This window comes from Scomber scombrus, chromosome 14, assembly GCF_963691925.1.
Source record: "Scomber scombrus chromosome 14, fScoSco1.1, whole genome shotgun sequence".
Lineage (NCBI taxonomy): Eukaryota > Metazoa > Chordata > Actinopteri > Scombriformes > Scombridae > Scomber > Scomber scombrus.
This window is the reverse complement of record NC_084983.1, coordinates 1,770,625-1,785,419: the sequence shown is the minus strand read 5'-3', so window position 1 is coordinate 1,785,419 and position 14,795 is coordinate 1,770,625. Positions and strand designations below refer to the sequence as shown.

General features: G+C 40.2%; 1 protein-coding gene across 4 annotated transcripts; it reads right to left on the bottom strand.

The window, feature by feature from the left end:
• On the bottom strand, positions 1 to 14,795 carry hyou1 (hypoxia up-regulated 1). Of its 4 annotated transcripts, none has more exons than XR_009927102.1 (24): positions 14,600 to 14,795; positions 13,438 to 13,513; positions 13,122 to 13,215; positions 12,857 to 12,935; positions 12,591 to 12,745; positions 12,244 to 12,320; positions 11,960 to 12,141; positions 10,796 to 10,911; positions 8,072 to 8,258; positions 7,783 to 7,917; positions 6,526 to 6,608; positions 6,266 to 6,398; positions 5,926 to 6,110; positions 5,599 to 5,737; positions 4,906 to 4,963; positions 4,131 to 4,207; positions 3,780 to 3,953; positions 3,512 to 3,681; positions 3,337 to 3,424; positions 2,913 to 3,169; positions 2,737 to 2,821; positions 1,991 to 2,261; positions 1,802 to 1,897; positions 1 to 116 (listed from the first exon to the last, which is right to left on the bottom strand). XR_009927102.1 is itself a non-coding variant. In XM_062433655.1 (24 exons), the coding sequence occupies exons 2-23, from the start codon at positions 13,505 to 13,507 to the stop codon at positions 1,758 to 1,760; spliced, it is 2,952 nt and encodes a 983-aa protein (XP_062289639.1). In that variant the 5' UTR covers positions 13,508 to 13,513; positions 14,600 to 14,795; the 3' UTR covers positions 1 to 116; position 1,757. The 4 variants fall into 4 exon arrangements, 3 of the variants coding, with proteins under 3 accessions (XP_062289639.1, XP_062289637.1, XP_062289638.1); XM_062433655.1 differs by having other exon boundaries at positions 1,757 to 1,906; positions 2,003 to 2,261; XM_062433653.1 differs by having other exon boundaries at positions 1,781 to 1,906; positions 2,003 to 2,261.

Here is a 14,795-nt window from a genome sequence, read left to right as displayed (position 1 = left end):
TGAGGGGGAACTTGAACATTTATACACTGTCAATAAATATAGTGATTTTTTTCTCAGTTCCAGCTGTTATAATTCATCCACTTTGTGGTTCTCAGGTTGGGCCTTCTCCGTTGGTCCTGGAAGAGAGGACAGGAAAGGAGAAAATCAATACGGTGTGTGTGTGATGTAAGATTACATCAATGTAAGATTACACCAATTGCATTCATATTTACAGAAAAGCACAAGTTCTGCTGAGTAACTCAATCCTATGTTTACTGATTTAACACAGCCAATCCAGAATCTGTTGCTATGGTGAAGCCTTTTAGCTGAGCCTGAACCAGTGTGACATGTGAAAAGGCTTTGCCCTCTCTGCTGATGTTACACTCATCTCATTGTGACTGTGACAAATACTTTCAAATGCATTAGTATCAGGTTTAGAATTTAATCTATGAAATGAATTGCAACTTTTTATTGTGAAGCCACAGCTGTCATAACAGTGAGAGAAAAATGAGCTTCAGCTTTGTGTTCATCACTTTCTGCACCAAAGTATCGCATGTTTCGTCAGTTCCTGTTTTTATTTCTTGTTTTTTACTATGTAAAGCACTTTGTGTTACTATGATAAGTGCTTTGATGTTATGATGTATTATTTATTACTTTTGAACAGGTTTAACAACAGAAACACAATCTATCGTTTTAATGTTCTGACACTTTGGTTTTTCTTTTTATTCATTATCCACAAGTGATCACATTTCATTTCTCGGATTATAAACTCTAAATTGTGTATTATAATTTCATACCCCTTATTTAAGAAAATCAACAACTTTCATGTGCGGATAGTTACTGCAGTTACTGTGCAGATCAATGTATTCCTATATAACCTATAAATCTCTGGTTCACTCAGCACGTGGTCAGAAACACATGAAAGGCTTTGAAATCTTAGATAAGATTGAAGTCCTGATCATTGTTTCAGATAGCATCTCTTCCAAGGCTCGGTGCTCGGTGTATTGAGTCCCTTTCTTCAGCTGTACAGTCTAATCTTACAAATCTGTTATATTTGATCAGACAATGCACCTCAATGCAACATATCATAAGCCCGTTCATCACATTACTGCAATAACCGTGGCCAGATCCAGCAGCATGACTCATATCACACCCATCTGATCTTTCTTACATTGGCTTCCTATCAGGTTTATAATTCATGTTAAGGTTCTTGTTTTCACATGTAGTTCGGTGCATGGTCAGGCAACTGTGTGCATCTCTGACCTGCTCCCTCCTTACATCATCAGTAGGTCACTGATGATGATGATGATCTTGTGAGCAGGGCTTCCTGATTGCCCCTCACTCTCTAAACCTGATTGTGATTTTAAAGCTGTGGCTCCAACACTGTGGAACTCTTCCTTTAGACATTATCTATGATCTCTGCTGACATCTTTAAAAGATGCAGACTCATTTATTCAACAATTCAATCTTATTGTGCTATTTTTATGGTCCTATTTCTTTGACAGTTTACTCTTGTGAAGCACTTTGTGAGATGCTCTGTGAAAGCTGTTGTATTACATTAACTTCACTTATTGCAGCAGCTGTAGTTTATTATTATTATTATCATGTTAACAAACAAGCATATTCTTTATGAGTTGGCACCCTGAAGGATTAATACAATCACTGACTGGATCTTATTATTATTACTGGATTAAGAAACACATGAGTTCTGAGCCTCTAGTTTAGTATTGTTTTGCATGGCGTTGCGTTTAATGTGTTTCAATTATTTTGTCCATACCCTAAAGTTCTCCAGCATCATCACCTGCTGGTTTGGCAGACCGACCTGTAGTTGTTGTTCCTTCTGTGGGCTGTGATTGGCTATCTGAATCTGTCTGTTTGGGGCTCTCCTCAGTGGGCGGGGCTTCACCTGGCGGCACCTCTGCAGTTTCTGTATTTGAATAAAGAAATATATTAGAAGGGATGTTATGCTTTATTACACTTTATAATAGAACAATAAAGTTCTATGGCACACATGATGACCCACCTTTGTTTTTGTCTGTCTCCTCTGTGGGAGGGATGACTTTCTCCTCAGCTGTGCTGTTGGTCTTGCTGCTTTTCTCAGAGCTCGTGCTGTTCTTGGCTTTGGCTTTAGCCTTTGGCTTGGCAAACTTGGCCTTGTTGAGCAGGTAGTTGACCTCTCGATCCAGCAGGGTCAGCTTGGACTCGAGGTCTTTGGACAGCAGGATGGGACGCTCCTTCGGGGATCGTTTTTCCTGTTCGGCCAAGGTCTCATTCTTCCATGTCTGGAGCAGACAGAGTGTGTGAGGGAGAGTGTGGGTTCATTTGTAGGTTTAAAGGGGCACTCCACCAATTTTATAGATCTGTTACAGGAATACTACTCAGCTCAATAAGTTGTTAGATCTCTTCTACGGTTCAATAGGAGCTTTCTAAGCTAAGAAAATAACCCAGATGGTCCTATAGTGATGTCATCTGGGTTATTTTCTTAGTTATCTCAACTTGAGCATGCAGGCTTCAAATATACAACAGACAACCTGCAGTATGACCTGGAGGTTTGAGACACTATTGAACTGCATTATGGGAAATGTAGAATCCAGTGTTTTTGGAGTTTGACCCATCTTATAGACTGAAAGGTGGGATCTCTCTGCTTCTGCTGCTTCAATTTGAACCATTGTTTTTAATATCTGTCTCACATGACTGAGTTATACTTTATGTTATAGAGAAACAAAAATTGCAAAGTGTGAAAACTTCACCACCTACCGTTGTCTCATTGATCACTTTTTCTAACATATTGAGCTCAACTTCTGTGAAGATTTGGTCGTCTTCTGGAATCATTTTGGCGCTCCTTTGAAAGAAAATAAATACATAAATCAGTCCACAGAAAAAAAAACAACAACCACCACATTACATCCGCCCTCCTCACACATGCTGCTCACCTCAGGAAGAAGCTGGAAGTGTTGAGCATGCTTTCCAGGGCGGCCAGGCGGTCGGGCCACTTGCGCCTCTCCTCCACCCTGAAGAACATGTCCTTGCACAGGCTCCTCAGCTGAGACAGCCTCTCTCTCAGCTGCTTGGTGGTGGCCGTGTAGCCGTCCTCGTCCATCCACTCCGACGCCTCGCGCAGCTTGGTGTAGATCTGCTCCTTGTCCTCCTCCGACACCACCAGCAGGTACTCATCCTGGTACATCTTGTCCTGGAGGAAGAATAAGTGTGGAGGCTTTTGGTGAGGTGCTTGTTCTCTCTTGCTGCCTACGTTCTGATTTTACTGGCTGTATTGTTTTTAACATCTAAGCTTAACCGCAACTTCCTAACTTACAGAAAAATATTCAAAAACAAACAGAAACAGCTTTTGTTGCTCACCTGAGTCTCAAAGATAAAAGCTTCCAGACTGTTGAGCGTCTTTTCTCTTTCATGTTTGGCCAAGTCTCGGTCTGTCAGATCCTGCAGCCTGACAACATACAAAGACTTGTTTACAGCTGATAAGACAGGAAAGAGGCCAGATAAGAGCTGAAAATGGAAAAAAAAGCTGCTTTACTTCTTTTTGGAGGAAGAGAGATCATCAGCGGTGGGGTTGAGGATGTCGTTGATGATGAGTTCCACTGCGATGTCTTCAGAGATCTTGCTCTTCTTCTGAGGTTTTGCCTTCTTCTCTTCGGCTTCCTTCTCTGCCTCAGCATTTGCAGGTTTCTCTCCATCCTTTTCCTCCTTTATCAAAACAGATAAATGCTTACTTTCAATACCTAGTGTCTCTCAAACAAAGGTATAATCAAGTGTACAGCACAGATGATGGGACAGGATCGTACCTTGTCGTCAGTGTTGCTGCCTGCGTCCTCCTTCTTCTCCTCGCTTTTCTCCTCTGGTTCACTTTTCTCTGTTTGTTCCTGCTTCTCTTTGGGAGCCTCGTCCTTCTGGTCCTTGTCCTTGCTGTCCTCGTCCTTGCCTTCACTTCCAGACTCCGGAGGCACTTCCTCTTCATCCTGGAATCGATCAGGGAGCATGTGTTCATTTAGTTGTATTGATAAGTTGGGAAATGGTGACGTAAAAGCTACTGCATGGAAGTACAGCAGTGATAAATATAGTATGGTATGTTTTTTTATAATCTTAGTAAACTTCTCTATGATAAACTGTCGTATCATTTACAGCTCAGCAGTTACCTGGACAGGTTCAGTTCCATTGGAGGCGGGTTCTGAGGATCCTCCTCCAAATAAGGTGGAGATTGTGTTTCCCAGTTCTGAAAGACAACACAGTGTTGGCTCAGTCACACACAGTAATACAGGATGTTGTGTTACAAAGTGTTAGTCCTGCATCTTATCACTGCTGATCATCCAACTTCATCTAGATAAATCAGGTAACAGAAGAATACTGGTTAATCATAGTGGATTAACAGCTGTTCTCTAAGTAATATTGTAATATACTGACAGCTCTCAGCTGCATTCAGTTGATAGTTCAGCTGAAGGCAGATGCTATAATATTTGAACTAAATAACAGAATGATAGTTTGGTGAAGCTGTTTATATAATCACATGAATCTAACAATGTTTATGTTGTAATATTATTGCATTTACCATTATATTACATACTGGGGTTTTTTTTTTTTTTTTTTTTTACATTTTAGAACTGTAAAAAAATACTTTTGTGCAGCTGATACACAGCAGGCTGCAGAATCAGAAACATCAGTCCTGCTGCCTTCACATGCTGCAGAGATTTAATGAACTGATACTGTAAGAATCAATCATGTTCATTTATAGATAACACACACTGCTTTAACCTTATTTATCATTCATTTTCGGTTACACAGCACACATACGGAAAAACAAGCTTCAAAGTCAGGAAATTAGAGAGTTGTCCCACCATGAAAATAAGTCCTGAAATGTCACTGATTCTACATTCTGCACAGCTGATGTTACAGATGTTACATTACAAAACCTACTGGTTAATGTAGACTCCTCTTCCTTCTCCTCCACAATGGTTTCAAAGACAGACTCCACCTGTGGACGAAAATCACAACCATGAAAATATTACTTGACTGATTAATACAACTAAAAATATTAGATTCTGTGAATTAACTCCATACAAAAATAATAATGTTTTATTTCTCCTTTATGTTCCAGCCCAGAGAAGTTGTTGCTGAGAGCATCTGTATAAAGCCTGGCTTCATAGTGCATGACATGTACATGTGCTGTGCCTGTGTTTATTCACTTGTTGATTTATGTGATTATGTACGCATAAATCTTCTGATGTTTGTTTTTTTTTTCTTTATTAATCTACTTTTGAGTTAATCTCATTTCTTGAAGTCAAGTGTTTTTGGCTTTAATTTTAATAAGCCTCACAAACGCCATGGCAACCAGGAGAGACACAGTCCAAGTCTAAACCAATATGTCTGACATGAGAGCTGTTACAGACAAAAGGGAGTTCTGCCCATTATCCATGTACAATGTTGTTCTTTCATACCTGCAGCATGTGATACTTGTTTGACAGATTATGTGCTGTTGTTTAACCACAGAATGCTCAATGTTTTTTTCCCCAGTGGAGCATGTTGTAACTGTTTCTCTCTGACTGTTCAAATGCCAGTTTGCTTGTGTGAATGTTCAACGAGTTGAATGGATCAAAACGTGTCACTGACCCGGTCCAGCAAGAGGACACCACTTTCATCCATGTTGAAATGAGCTTTGATGCCTTTAGACTCAGCGTCTGTGTGCTTCTGAAAGCTGCTTCCCACTCCAGACAGCCTGACTGTGGTCAGGTTCAGAGAGCCGAATACACTGCAACACATGACAGCAACAAGGATTATAATCAAATATACCTAAATCTAATCTTTTTTTATTTTTTTATTATTCTTTTTTTAATTTCCATTTCTAGCCAAAACTGTCCTAAACACAGTTGAAATGATGTAATCTCTGTGCATCTGTCATTCAGGAAGCAAAAAGTGCTGAACAAGCAGCTGTCCAACCTGAGGTCTTCCTGTGAGAGGAAGCTGAGATCGCCGTAATTGATGTCAAAAGCAAAGTCATCGTTGTAGCGGTTGAATGTGATGACCTTGCGCTGAGGGTAGGGCGCCATCCTCTGGAAGAGGATACGCTTGTTGTGTTTCACGGTTTTGGTCCCTTCTTCCTCTGACTCACGGTTAAACTCCACCTGCATTCAGGACATACTTTTACATTCAATTTTGCAACAGTGAACAATGAATAGGATCTGCTTAAAATATGACTAATGGTCACAGTGAGATGAATCCATTTTTGGAAGCTGATGTAATTCACATTGATCATGAAGCAGTGATGACCTGCACTGACCTGAATGGGGAACACGGCTGCTTCTCGGACCAGGAAAGGTTTGACCTTGAAGGCCTTGCTGAGGGCGGCAGCCTGGTACACTGCGCCCATGGCTGCTGCCTCATCTGCATTGATGTTCTTCCCCAGCTCCTCTCTGCACACACACACACACACACACAGCAGTTACAACTACAGCCACGAGGAGGACTGGAGATCTTTATTTACATGGTTTAAAATGTAGTTATTCATATTAGAGCAACGTCTCTGTGGTTAACACTCACTTCCCCACAGCTTTGAGCAGCACTTCCTGAACCTTGGGGACACGGGTGGAGCCGCCTACTAAAATCACCTGCTCGATTTCATCCTGTTGGCAGAAAGAGGAGCTCAGGTTACCTTATATACACATACATTATATACATTTCATCAGTCAACATTTTTAGATGGCAAATAGCCATCATTTGTTTTTTGTGCTACTTATCACTTTGTCACAGTGAGGTTAGATATATTCAGCTGATGGATGGATTTATATTTAAAGACATTCATTAGCATGATTTTAATCACAAATTTCCATTTTCTAGTCATCTAATTTGTTTTCCAATTACTAAAAATATTGCCTAAATATGTTTTTCATGACCAGTTTTTAAATTAAGCAATTGTTGTTGTTGTTTAAAAAAAATAATAATACTGCAAATGAAGAAGCAGGCAGTACATTACATCTCCACCAAACAGGAAACACCTGTAAGTGGCTTTACTGTATATACACATGTGTAGATTACATTGTATATCAACCTCTGAGGATTATAAAAATCATCAGGGGCAATGATGGAAATAGGACCAGTACTTTATCAATCTATCCTGATAAGGTTAGAATGATATATTGTACTGTATAATGTATTAGTTATATATTAATACATCTAAATGAATAGGGAAAAAGCTGTTCCCTCCCAAATACCATCCAACAACATAAAAAAGTTAGCTCTAACATCTGGTAGAAGACCTCATTCTTACAGTGATTCAGGAGTTTAACACTCTTAAAGCCCCCCTCTCATTATGTGTTTTTCTTATATTAAATTTGTTTTCACATTCATCTGCTGAAGGAGCAAAGTTTCTCTGTGCTCACCCTAAATCTGACTTGTGATCTATGACATCACAGCTAGTTTGGAGCGTGTTGTGGTCCCTCATGCAACTAACACAAGTCTGATGTGGAAACTTTAACAGTTTTTTTGTGGTATGAACTATTATTACTGATTATGTCTTAAAACATGTCTGGAGGTGCTTGAACCTAATTTTGTTAGGAAATGGAATGAGGGGGCTTCCACTGGCTGACATATAATAATGAAAAGTTATGACATCCCCCCCATAAACACCATATGTAGAGTATACAGGGTTTATATGTTGATATGACTTTTCTTATTCCATCTACTTCTACTGTGTCTTGTATCTGTCCTCCCTGCAGGGATGATTCAAGTTTCATCTTCTCCTCAGTGTGAGACGACCTGTTACAGACGGACTGTGGTGCATGCAGTGAGAATACTGACCAGCTTCATCTCTGCAGACGTGAGGGCGTCCTGCACCGGTCCAGGCACTCTTTCAAACAGATCTGCACACAGCTTTTCAAACTCCGCTCTGGTCACCTTAGCTTTGAAGTCGATGTCATCCATCAAACCTTCCACCTGAAAACACATTGATTCTTTCACTACAATGATCATCACATCATTTTAAAATCATCAACATGCATCATAGCTCCTCAAACTTGACTTTAAGATCATTTTCCAGGGCTACAAACAACCTGACAGTGAGCAGATGCCTTCACATCACTCGTCTCACCTGAGCCATGAAGTCAACATTTGCACTGAGCACCGTCTTGAGCCTCTGAGCCTCTTTGAGGAGCTTGGCCATGGCTCGGTGGTTCTCTCTCACATCCTTCTTACTCTTCTTCTGCTCGTTGAACAGCTTGGCCAAGTGGTCCCGGAGTCGCAGGTCCATCTCAAAGCCCCCCAACCCACGGTCGAATCTAGAGCCAGAACAAGAGAAATGCTTAAATAGGCGTGGATACTTGTGAAGTTAATTCTGAGAAACTGAATTTCCTCTTTGAAATGTAATTTTGGGAGGTTTGCCTTTACAATCTTTATGTTTAAAGAAGATCCATCTCTAATAATCCCATATGTATGGCTCAGGCAGGCAGCCAGACGCATATCAAGAAATCTCTAACAAAATCCTGATTGTGTCATTTAAAGCTCAGTGTTCCTTTAGAAGAGATTTCTATTATCGCACTGCTACAGCTGCTGCTAGATGTTAAGTCTACCCAAAATGACTGTAACATTATACATACCCTGGTTTATCTACAGTCAGACTTTGAACTGTGTATACGTTTATCACGTATTATGTGTGAGATTTTAAATATTTCGATTTTGAAATGAAAGTTGATTTTTTTTCTTTATCTATCTTATTTATGTACTTTAATTGATATAGGTAGGAAGGTATTATTATTATTATATTATATTATTATATTATTGATCCCCCCCAGGGAAAAATTCAAAATTGACACCAGCATAATGGTGAAAGTAATTTTAAAAAAAGAAAAAAAAAAAGAAAAAAAGATTATTATATACAATAAATAATCTATGTAAAATGATCTAATTCTATAAATCTACAATATACATACATTCCTGATACTATATACAGTGTGCAATGTTCCTGGGATTAAACAGTAAGATTAAACAGTAAGGACAGCCTCAGTCTTATTAGTGGGAGTGGGAATTCATTGTTATTATGTTGCATCACTGGGTGACACCTTATCACATTATTTATGTAGTCATCACTCTGTAGCTTATATTACAAAGATTTGTAATATTTCATGTCATAATAAGTATTATTGAGTTATTGATTGTACTTAGGAACTCTGTCTATTCCACATTGCACCAGTGTGAGCAGAGTGAAGCAGGTAAGCTACAGATACAAACAGCACACTATCTGTGGTTTCATCACTAAAACACATTTGTACTCCTTCCTTTTCTCTGGAACCACTCAAAGGTCTCTCCACAGACCACATGTTAACATCTGCAGTGGACAGAAACATCCTGACACACTGACACAGTCACACAGCACACACTCAGAGTCAGAGCTGTCTGGAGTACAGATCATACTTTTACTGTTGCTACAAGATATCAAGATAATAATCTACAAGATATTGATCTGCAGCTACACTTCAGCTGGAAGTCGATATCTCTGTATGGTATGTGTGTGTGTGTGTGTGTGTGTGTGTGTGTGTGTGTGTGTGTGTGTGTGTGTGTGTGTGTGTGTGTGTGGACTCTTATCTGGATGTGTCTTCCTGTTTTTAAAGTTTCAGAATGGATGAGGAGGCTGAGATAGACTAAAGAATATCATCCTGTAGAGTTCTTATCTTTCCATGCAGCTACTGACTGCTGACTACTCCTGCATTTTCATTTCTCCACACATGGAGCCACAAAGTATTCAATATAAAATAAAAATCACATGAATAAATAACATTAAATATACAGTATAAGTAAGAACTAATGAATTACAACTAAAATTATAATCAGTAAAACTCAGTTCACTGTTATGAAATGATATTTAATAATCGTATAAATCTATTATAATTAATAATTATGAAACGTTTTTTGACCTTTCATATTTTCATAATAACTGACTTATATTATACTTCCTTTATATTTCATTATAGACATTTTATTTAAGACTCTTTTCATCAATGGAAATTCTCTTAAAAATACAATTTCATAAATCACTTTTCATGACAGTGGCGTCTCTAGTCACCGCCCCCCCCTCACCTCTCAGCCAATCACATGCCCCGTCCTATTTCCAGCTAGCTCCTGTTAACTCCAACAACCACAGAGAAAGTGTGCTTTCACTTTTCAGTGCTGTTTGTCTTGTGTGAACATCTGTACTGTGTTAATGTGAAGCAGCCTCGAGCTGTTTGAATGACTTCTTCATTGTTATTGATGTAACTAACAGCAGCTACTGCAGCCACATCTGGCAGCAGGTGAAGGCTGAGAGGATGTGACGGGAAACCTTTTAGAAACATGTCTATTATGTAGATAATGGGGGTAAAAATAACATTGAAGATATGAATGATGAAAAAGCATTTCACAGGAAAAAGCTCAATTTTTAAGAGGTAACTTATAACATCACAAGATTTGTGAAAGAACATTTATTTATTTAATACTGAACATTTCAGAGTTCCTCTTTCACACCAAACTGTTCTGTCTTAAAAAGATGTAAAATCTTCTAGAAGATGAAGAAAGTAGTCCCTTTACTAGTCTCTTTATCCTTTCTTATTGATGCTCTTTTCTTTTATTTTTTTTACTGTTCACTCTGCTGCTGTAATAACACACATTTCCCCATCGTGGGACTAATAAAGGAATATCTTATCTTATGATTTTAAATAAATGTTTACATCACCATCACTTTTCTATATTTCAACCCCTCTTTAATACAACAGGCCTGATTGTCCCTCTGTACATTAGGAACAATCAACACTGTGCTTGTATTAGTGTGGATCAGTGGACTCACCCGACTCCTCGGATCTGCAGCTGCGGCTGGGTGCCAGACTCTTTGGTTTTAACCGTCTGATATGTGACGATGGTTGCTGTGGTGCTGCCTGAGCCCATATCATAGAACATGATATTCTGAAAAAAACAACCACATCAGACTGTCAGACACTGGTAGTCACTTCTCAGTGCAGCTTGTGTTCACACGCTGTTAAACACGGACACATTCATGCCAACATGACCTGGATATAAAGCTGCTGTCAGCAGACTGACACATTCTCATCAAGTACTCATCCTGTAAATGATAAAGCTGGTGAAACTCTATATTATTATATTTGTGAACAAACCCCCAGCCTCAAAACCACAGCTTCCTACTGAATATGTTCATTTTGTAAAACTGTTCACATAATGTATGAATAAACCTTCTCATCCACTTGAGTGACACAGTGTGTCCAACCTGTGACTGCTACTGTATACACTCACTGAGCACTTTATTAGGAACACTAGTGTAATCTAATACAACAGCTCTGCCATTAATTCTGCTTTTATGAAGCTTATACTTTTTTTCCCCTTTTTGTTGACAGTGTCAGAAAGGTAAAAACATCTACTTTGTTTAGTAATAATAATAATAATAGTGTATTTCATATGTATTGCACTTTTCATTCGCAGTGAACCTCAAAGTGCTACAGTGTTAAAAACAAAAAGCAATGAAAATAACAAGAGTTAAGATGAAAAAATGGTTGCTAGTGGTTACTGAAGCTATAGTGGGTGGTGGTGGTGGTGTACTGGAGTGCATTATATTGAAAGGTGTTTGTAATATTTTGTCCCCCTCATGTATGTCAAACAACAACTGAACATTTAGAAGCTTCATAAAAGCAAAATGAATGACAGAGCTGCTGTTGTATTAGAATGCACAGGTGTTCCTAATAAAGTGCTGAGTGAGTGTATAGTTCATTATTTCTTATATTAGCTGTACATTATAGTACATGTTACTCAAACAGGAAGAGACTATTTTGATTTTCATGTAATGATGGAACATGTAGCCCAGTGCAGCTTGGTGTTCTTAATCGTTTTTGGACAATAGTGCAGATGAATACTAGTCTGCATACGCTCATTCATTCATTTGTTGACATTAGGAAAAAAAGTCCTCTACAGTGCGTATTTGGGAGTAACGCTGACTCTGCACCTTGACCGTGTTGTCGATATCTTTCCTCCTGAAAACCCCGTAGTTCAAAGCCACGGCCGCGTTGTCGTTGATGAGCTGGAGGACCTTCAGACCTGCTATCTGTGCAGCCTGCAGGACGGCCCTGCGCTCTGCCTGGTTGAAGAAGGATGGGACGGTGATCACTGCGTCTTTGATCGGTTGTTCTGCAAGTTTGAATCAGGAGGAGTGACGAAAAAAAGACAAATGAATACACTTCATGTCATTTCGTACGGTGATGCTTGTATCCACGAACAAACTGAACTGACCTGCGAAGTCCTGAGCCAGTCCACGAGAGTAATTGAGCATCATCCCGAGAAGCTCCTCAGGTGTGTACTGCAGCTCACTGACAGGAAAAAAGCAGAAAGATTATATTCCTCTCTATAATCTGCTCCTGATGTTTCCATGACAACTTTATTGTAACCCTGACCAGCATCCCCTGATCGGTCTTGTTATTAGAAACATCTGTGATGGTCAGAGGTGAAAACATTACAAATATGGCCTCTGTAGGATAGCACAGTCTGACACAGTCTGACACTACATTACAAATGATAGATAGAACAGTTCATTATCTTCTTCACACGTTTACTGTATGATGTGAGAGCAGGAGACTTACTCTGAGTTTTTAAAGTAGACGGTGTCTCGGACCGGGTCCTCCTGCAGCTGGTGCTCAGGGAAGCGTTTCTGGTAAAGCTCCACCTGCAGGTTGTTGTGCTTCTTGCCCAGGAGGCTTTGCAGGTGTCTGAAGACAGTTTTGGGGTTCTTCACAGACTGAAATACATGCCACACGCAACAATTAATAACATACAAGAAGAAGATTCATATGATTTTGACATGAGTGATCAGATATTTTTTAGGGGGAAATTTGAGAACATGTCATACCCATCCTAATGCAGAATCTCCAAAAAGTCTTTCATTTTCTTTCAGACATACAGCATTGGGTGTTTTCCTCCTCGACTCCCTGAAGAAAAAAAACACAACAAACATATGGTTCAACCCTGAAATGTGATGCTTCATGCTACCTTCATTTTACTTCCTCTGTACATTCATTTAGCTTGCATGTAAGTGAAATTGAAAACGTACATTTCCTTAACAAGCAAACCCAGCTGTGCACACTCACTGCACAGCTGCACAAAGTCATACTCACTTGTTGAGAACGATCTCCATCGGCACACCGGGTTTCACTATCGCCATCTTCATCCACTCGCTGCCCAGGTCGACTGACATGACAGCTACAGTATCTGCAGACACAAATACATGTGTAAGACATCCTGAAGGACAGCAGCAGAGTGGAAGCAATGATCCGGCTTATCTATTTCCAAACACTGATCAATAAAAAGCTTTGTGTATTCACTGCTGTGCCAACACTGTTAAACTGTGCTGTAGCTGAACAGTCGGCACAGTGTGTGATTAGCAGAGAAATCTACCAACAGTGTTTCATGTATGCTGATGGATCAGATTACCTGTGTGTGAAGGCAACATCGCCAGAACAAGGCAGAAGAGAGCAACCAGTGGCAGCTTCCTCCCCGCCATGATGCGCTGTGAAGATGAACAAATCAAACATTCATGTGAGATCAAGTGAGTGGATTTTAACAGATGCTTATTGGTCCACAATTGGCCTTTGTGCTAAAGCTTCAGCTCAGAAACCTCATCACACACCACCTTTCATCTCCTGCTTCTCTCTCTGTTCATCCACATTCTGTCCAGATCTGTCGCTCCATTCATAATGTGTGAGCAGGTGAGGTGGGGGTCAACAACATGACCTCCAACTTGCTCTCCCTCTTTTTACTTGTACATGCAAGTTTGTAGTAAAAAAAAATGGGCCAGTTTCATCATTCATTATTCTGAGAAGTATCCAATCTCTGTGTGTGTTTCCTCACAGATGCTAATGTGGTTAAGATTAACTTTAAGAGAGATCAGTGTGCCACTGCCAAGTAGTGACATGGCCTTTATCCAAGGATATGCAAATCTTCCAATGAACCTGACCTCACCTACAGAGGTGTAGACACTTGGCAAACACGTGGCATTAATGCCATTGTCAGGCTTTAGTGTTGGTTAACGCTTTCATATCTACAAGGAGCCACAGTGTGTCTGCACTCTGCACTCACAGGACAGTGTGTGCTTCAAGTTCAAGGGTGCAGATACGCACTGTAGCCAGAGCTTAACATTAGGGTTGAGTACATCCAAAAAAAGATAGCCGTTTGTGTTTTGGGGAGAGAACAACAGGCAATCTGCACGGAAACTTCTAGCCACCGGTGAGGCTGTGACGCACGAATGCAAAATGGATGCAGGAGTGAAATCCTCCTGATTAAAAAGCAGTAGGAGCATTGTGCCGGTTTCTAGAAAACCAGTGCATACACAGGCTAACCACAGGACAACTTACTGCTCTGTATTATACTGACAGACACAACGATTAGTGTTTAGCTTTACACCATTAACCGTTAACCTTTCTCATTCAGAGAAACTGTGGAGCATCCGCAGACCTCTGCACGCACACACAAGCAGCTGTGTTCAGCTGGAGGAAATATCGAGAAGAGAAGTTGACAGCTACTGTTAGCTAGCTGCATGTCTGACACCATCAATAAGAAAGCATGATTGACACACTGTGCTGTGGGAGGAACTTACCTTCACTCCGCCGGGACAAATGAAAGTGTGACGGGACTACCGACAGCGTGTACTCCTCCAGGCGGCCCGTGAGACTAGTTTCCGTTTTTTTCAGCGCTGCTTGTGAGCCTCTTTGTTGTCACACTTGGTAGTTTTTAGTTCCTCTTATCACCGGCTCGCTCTCAGCAGTCGGGCCCGGAACGCGGCGTCACCTCAT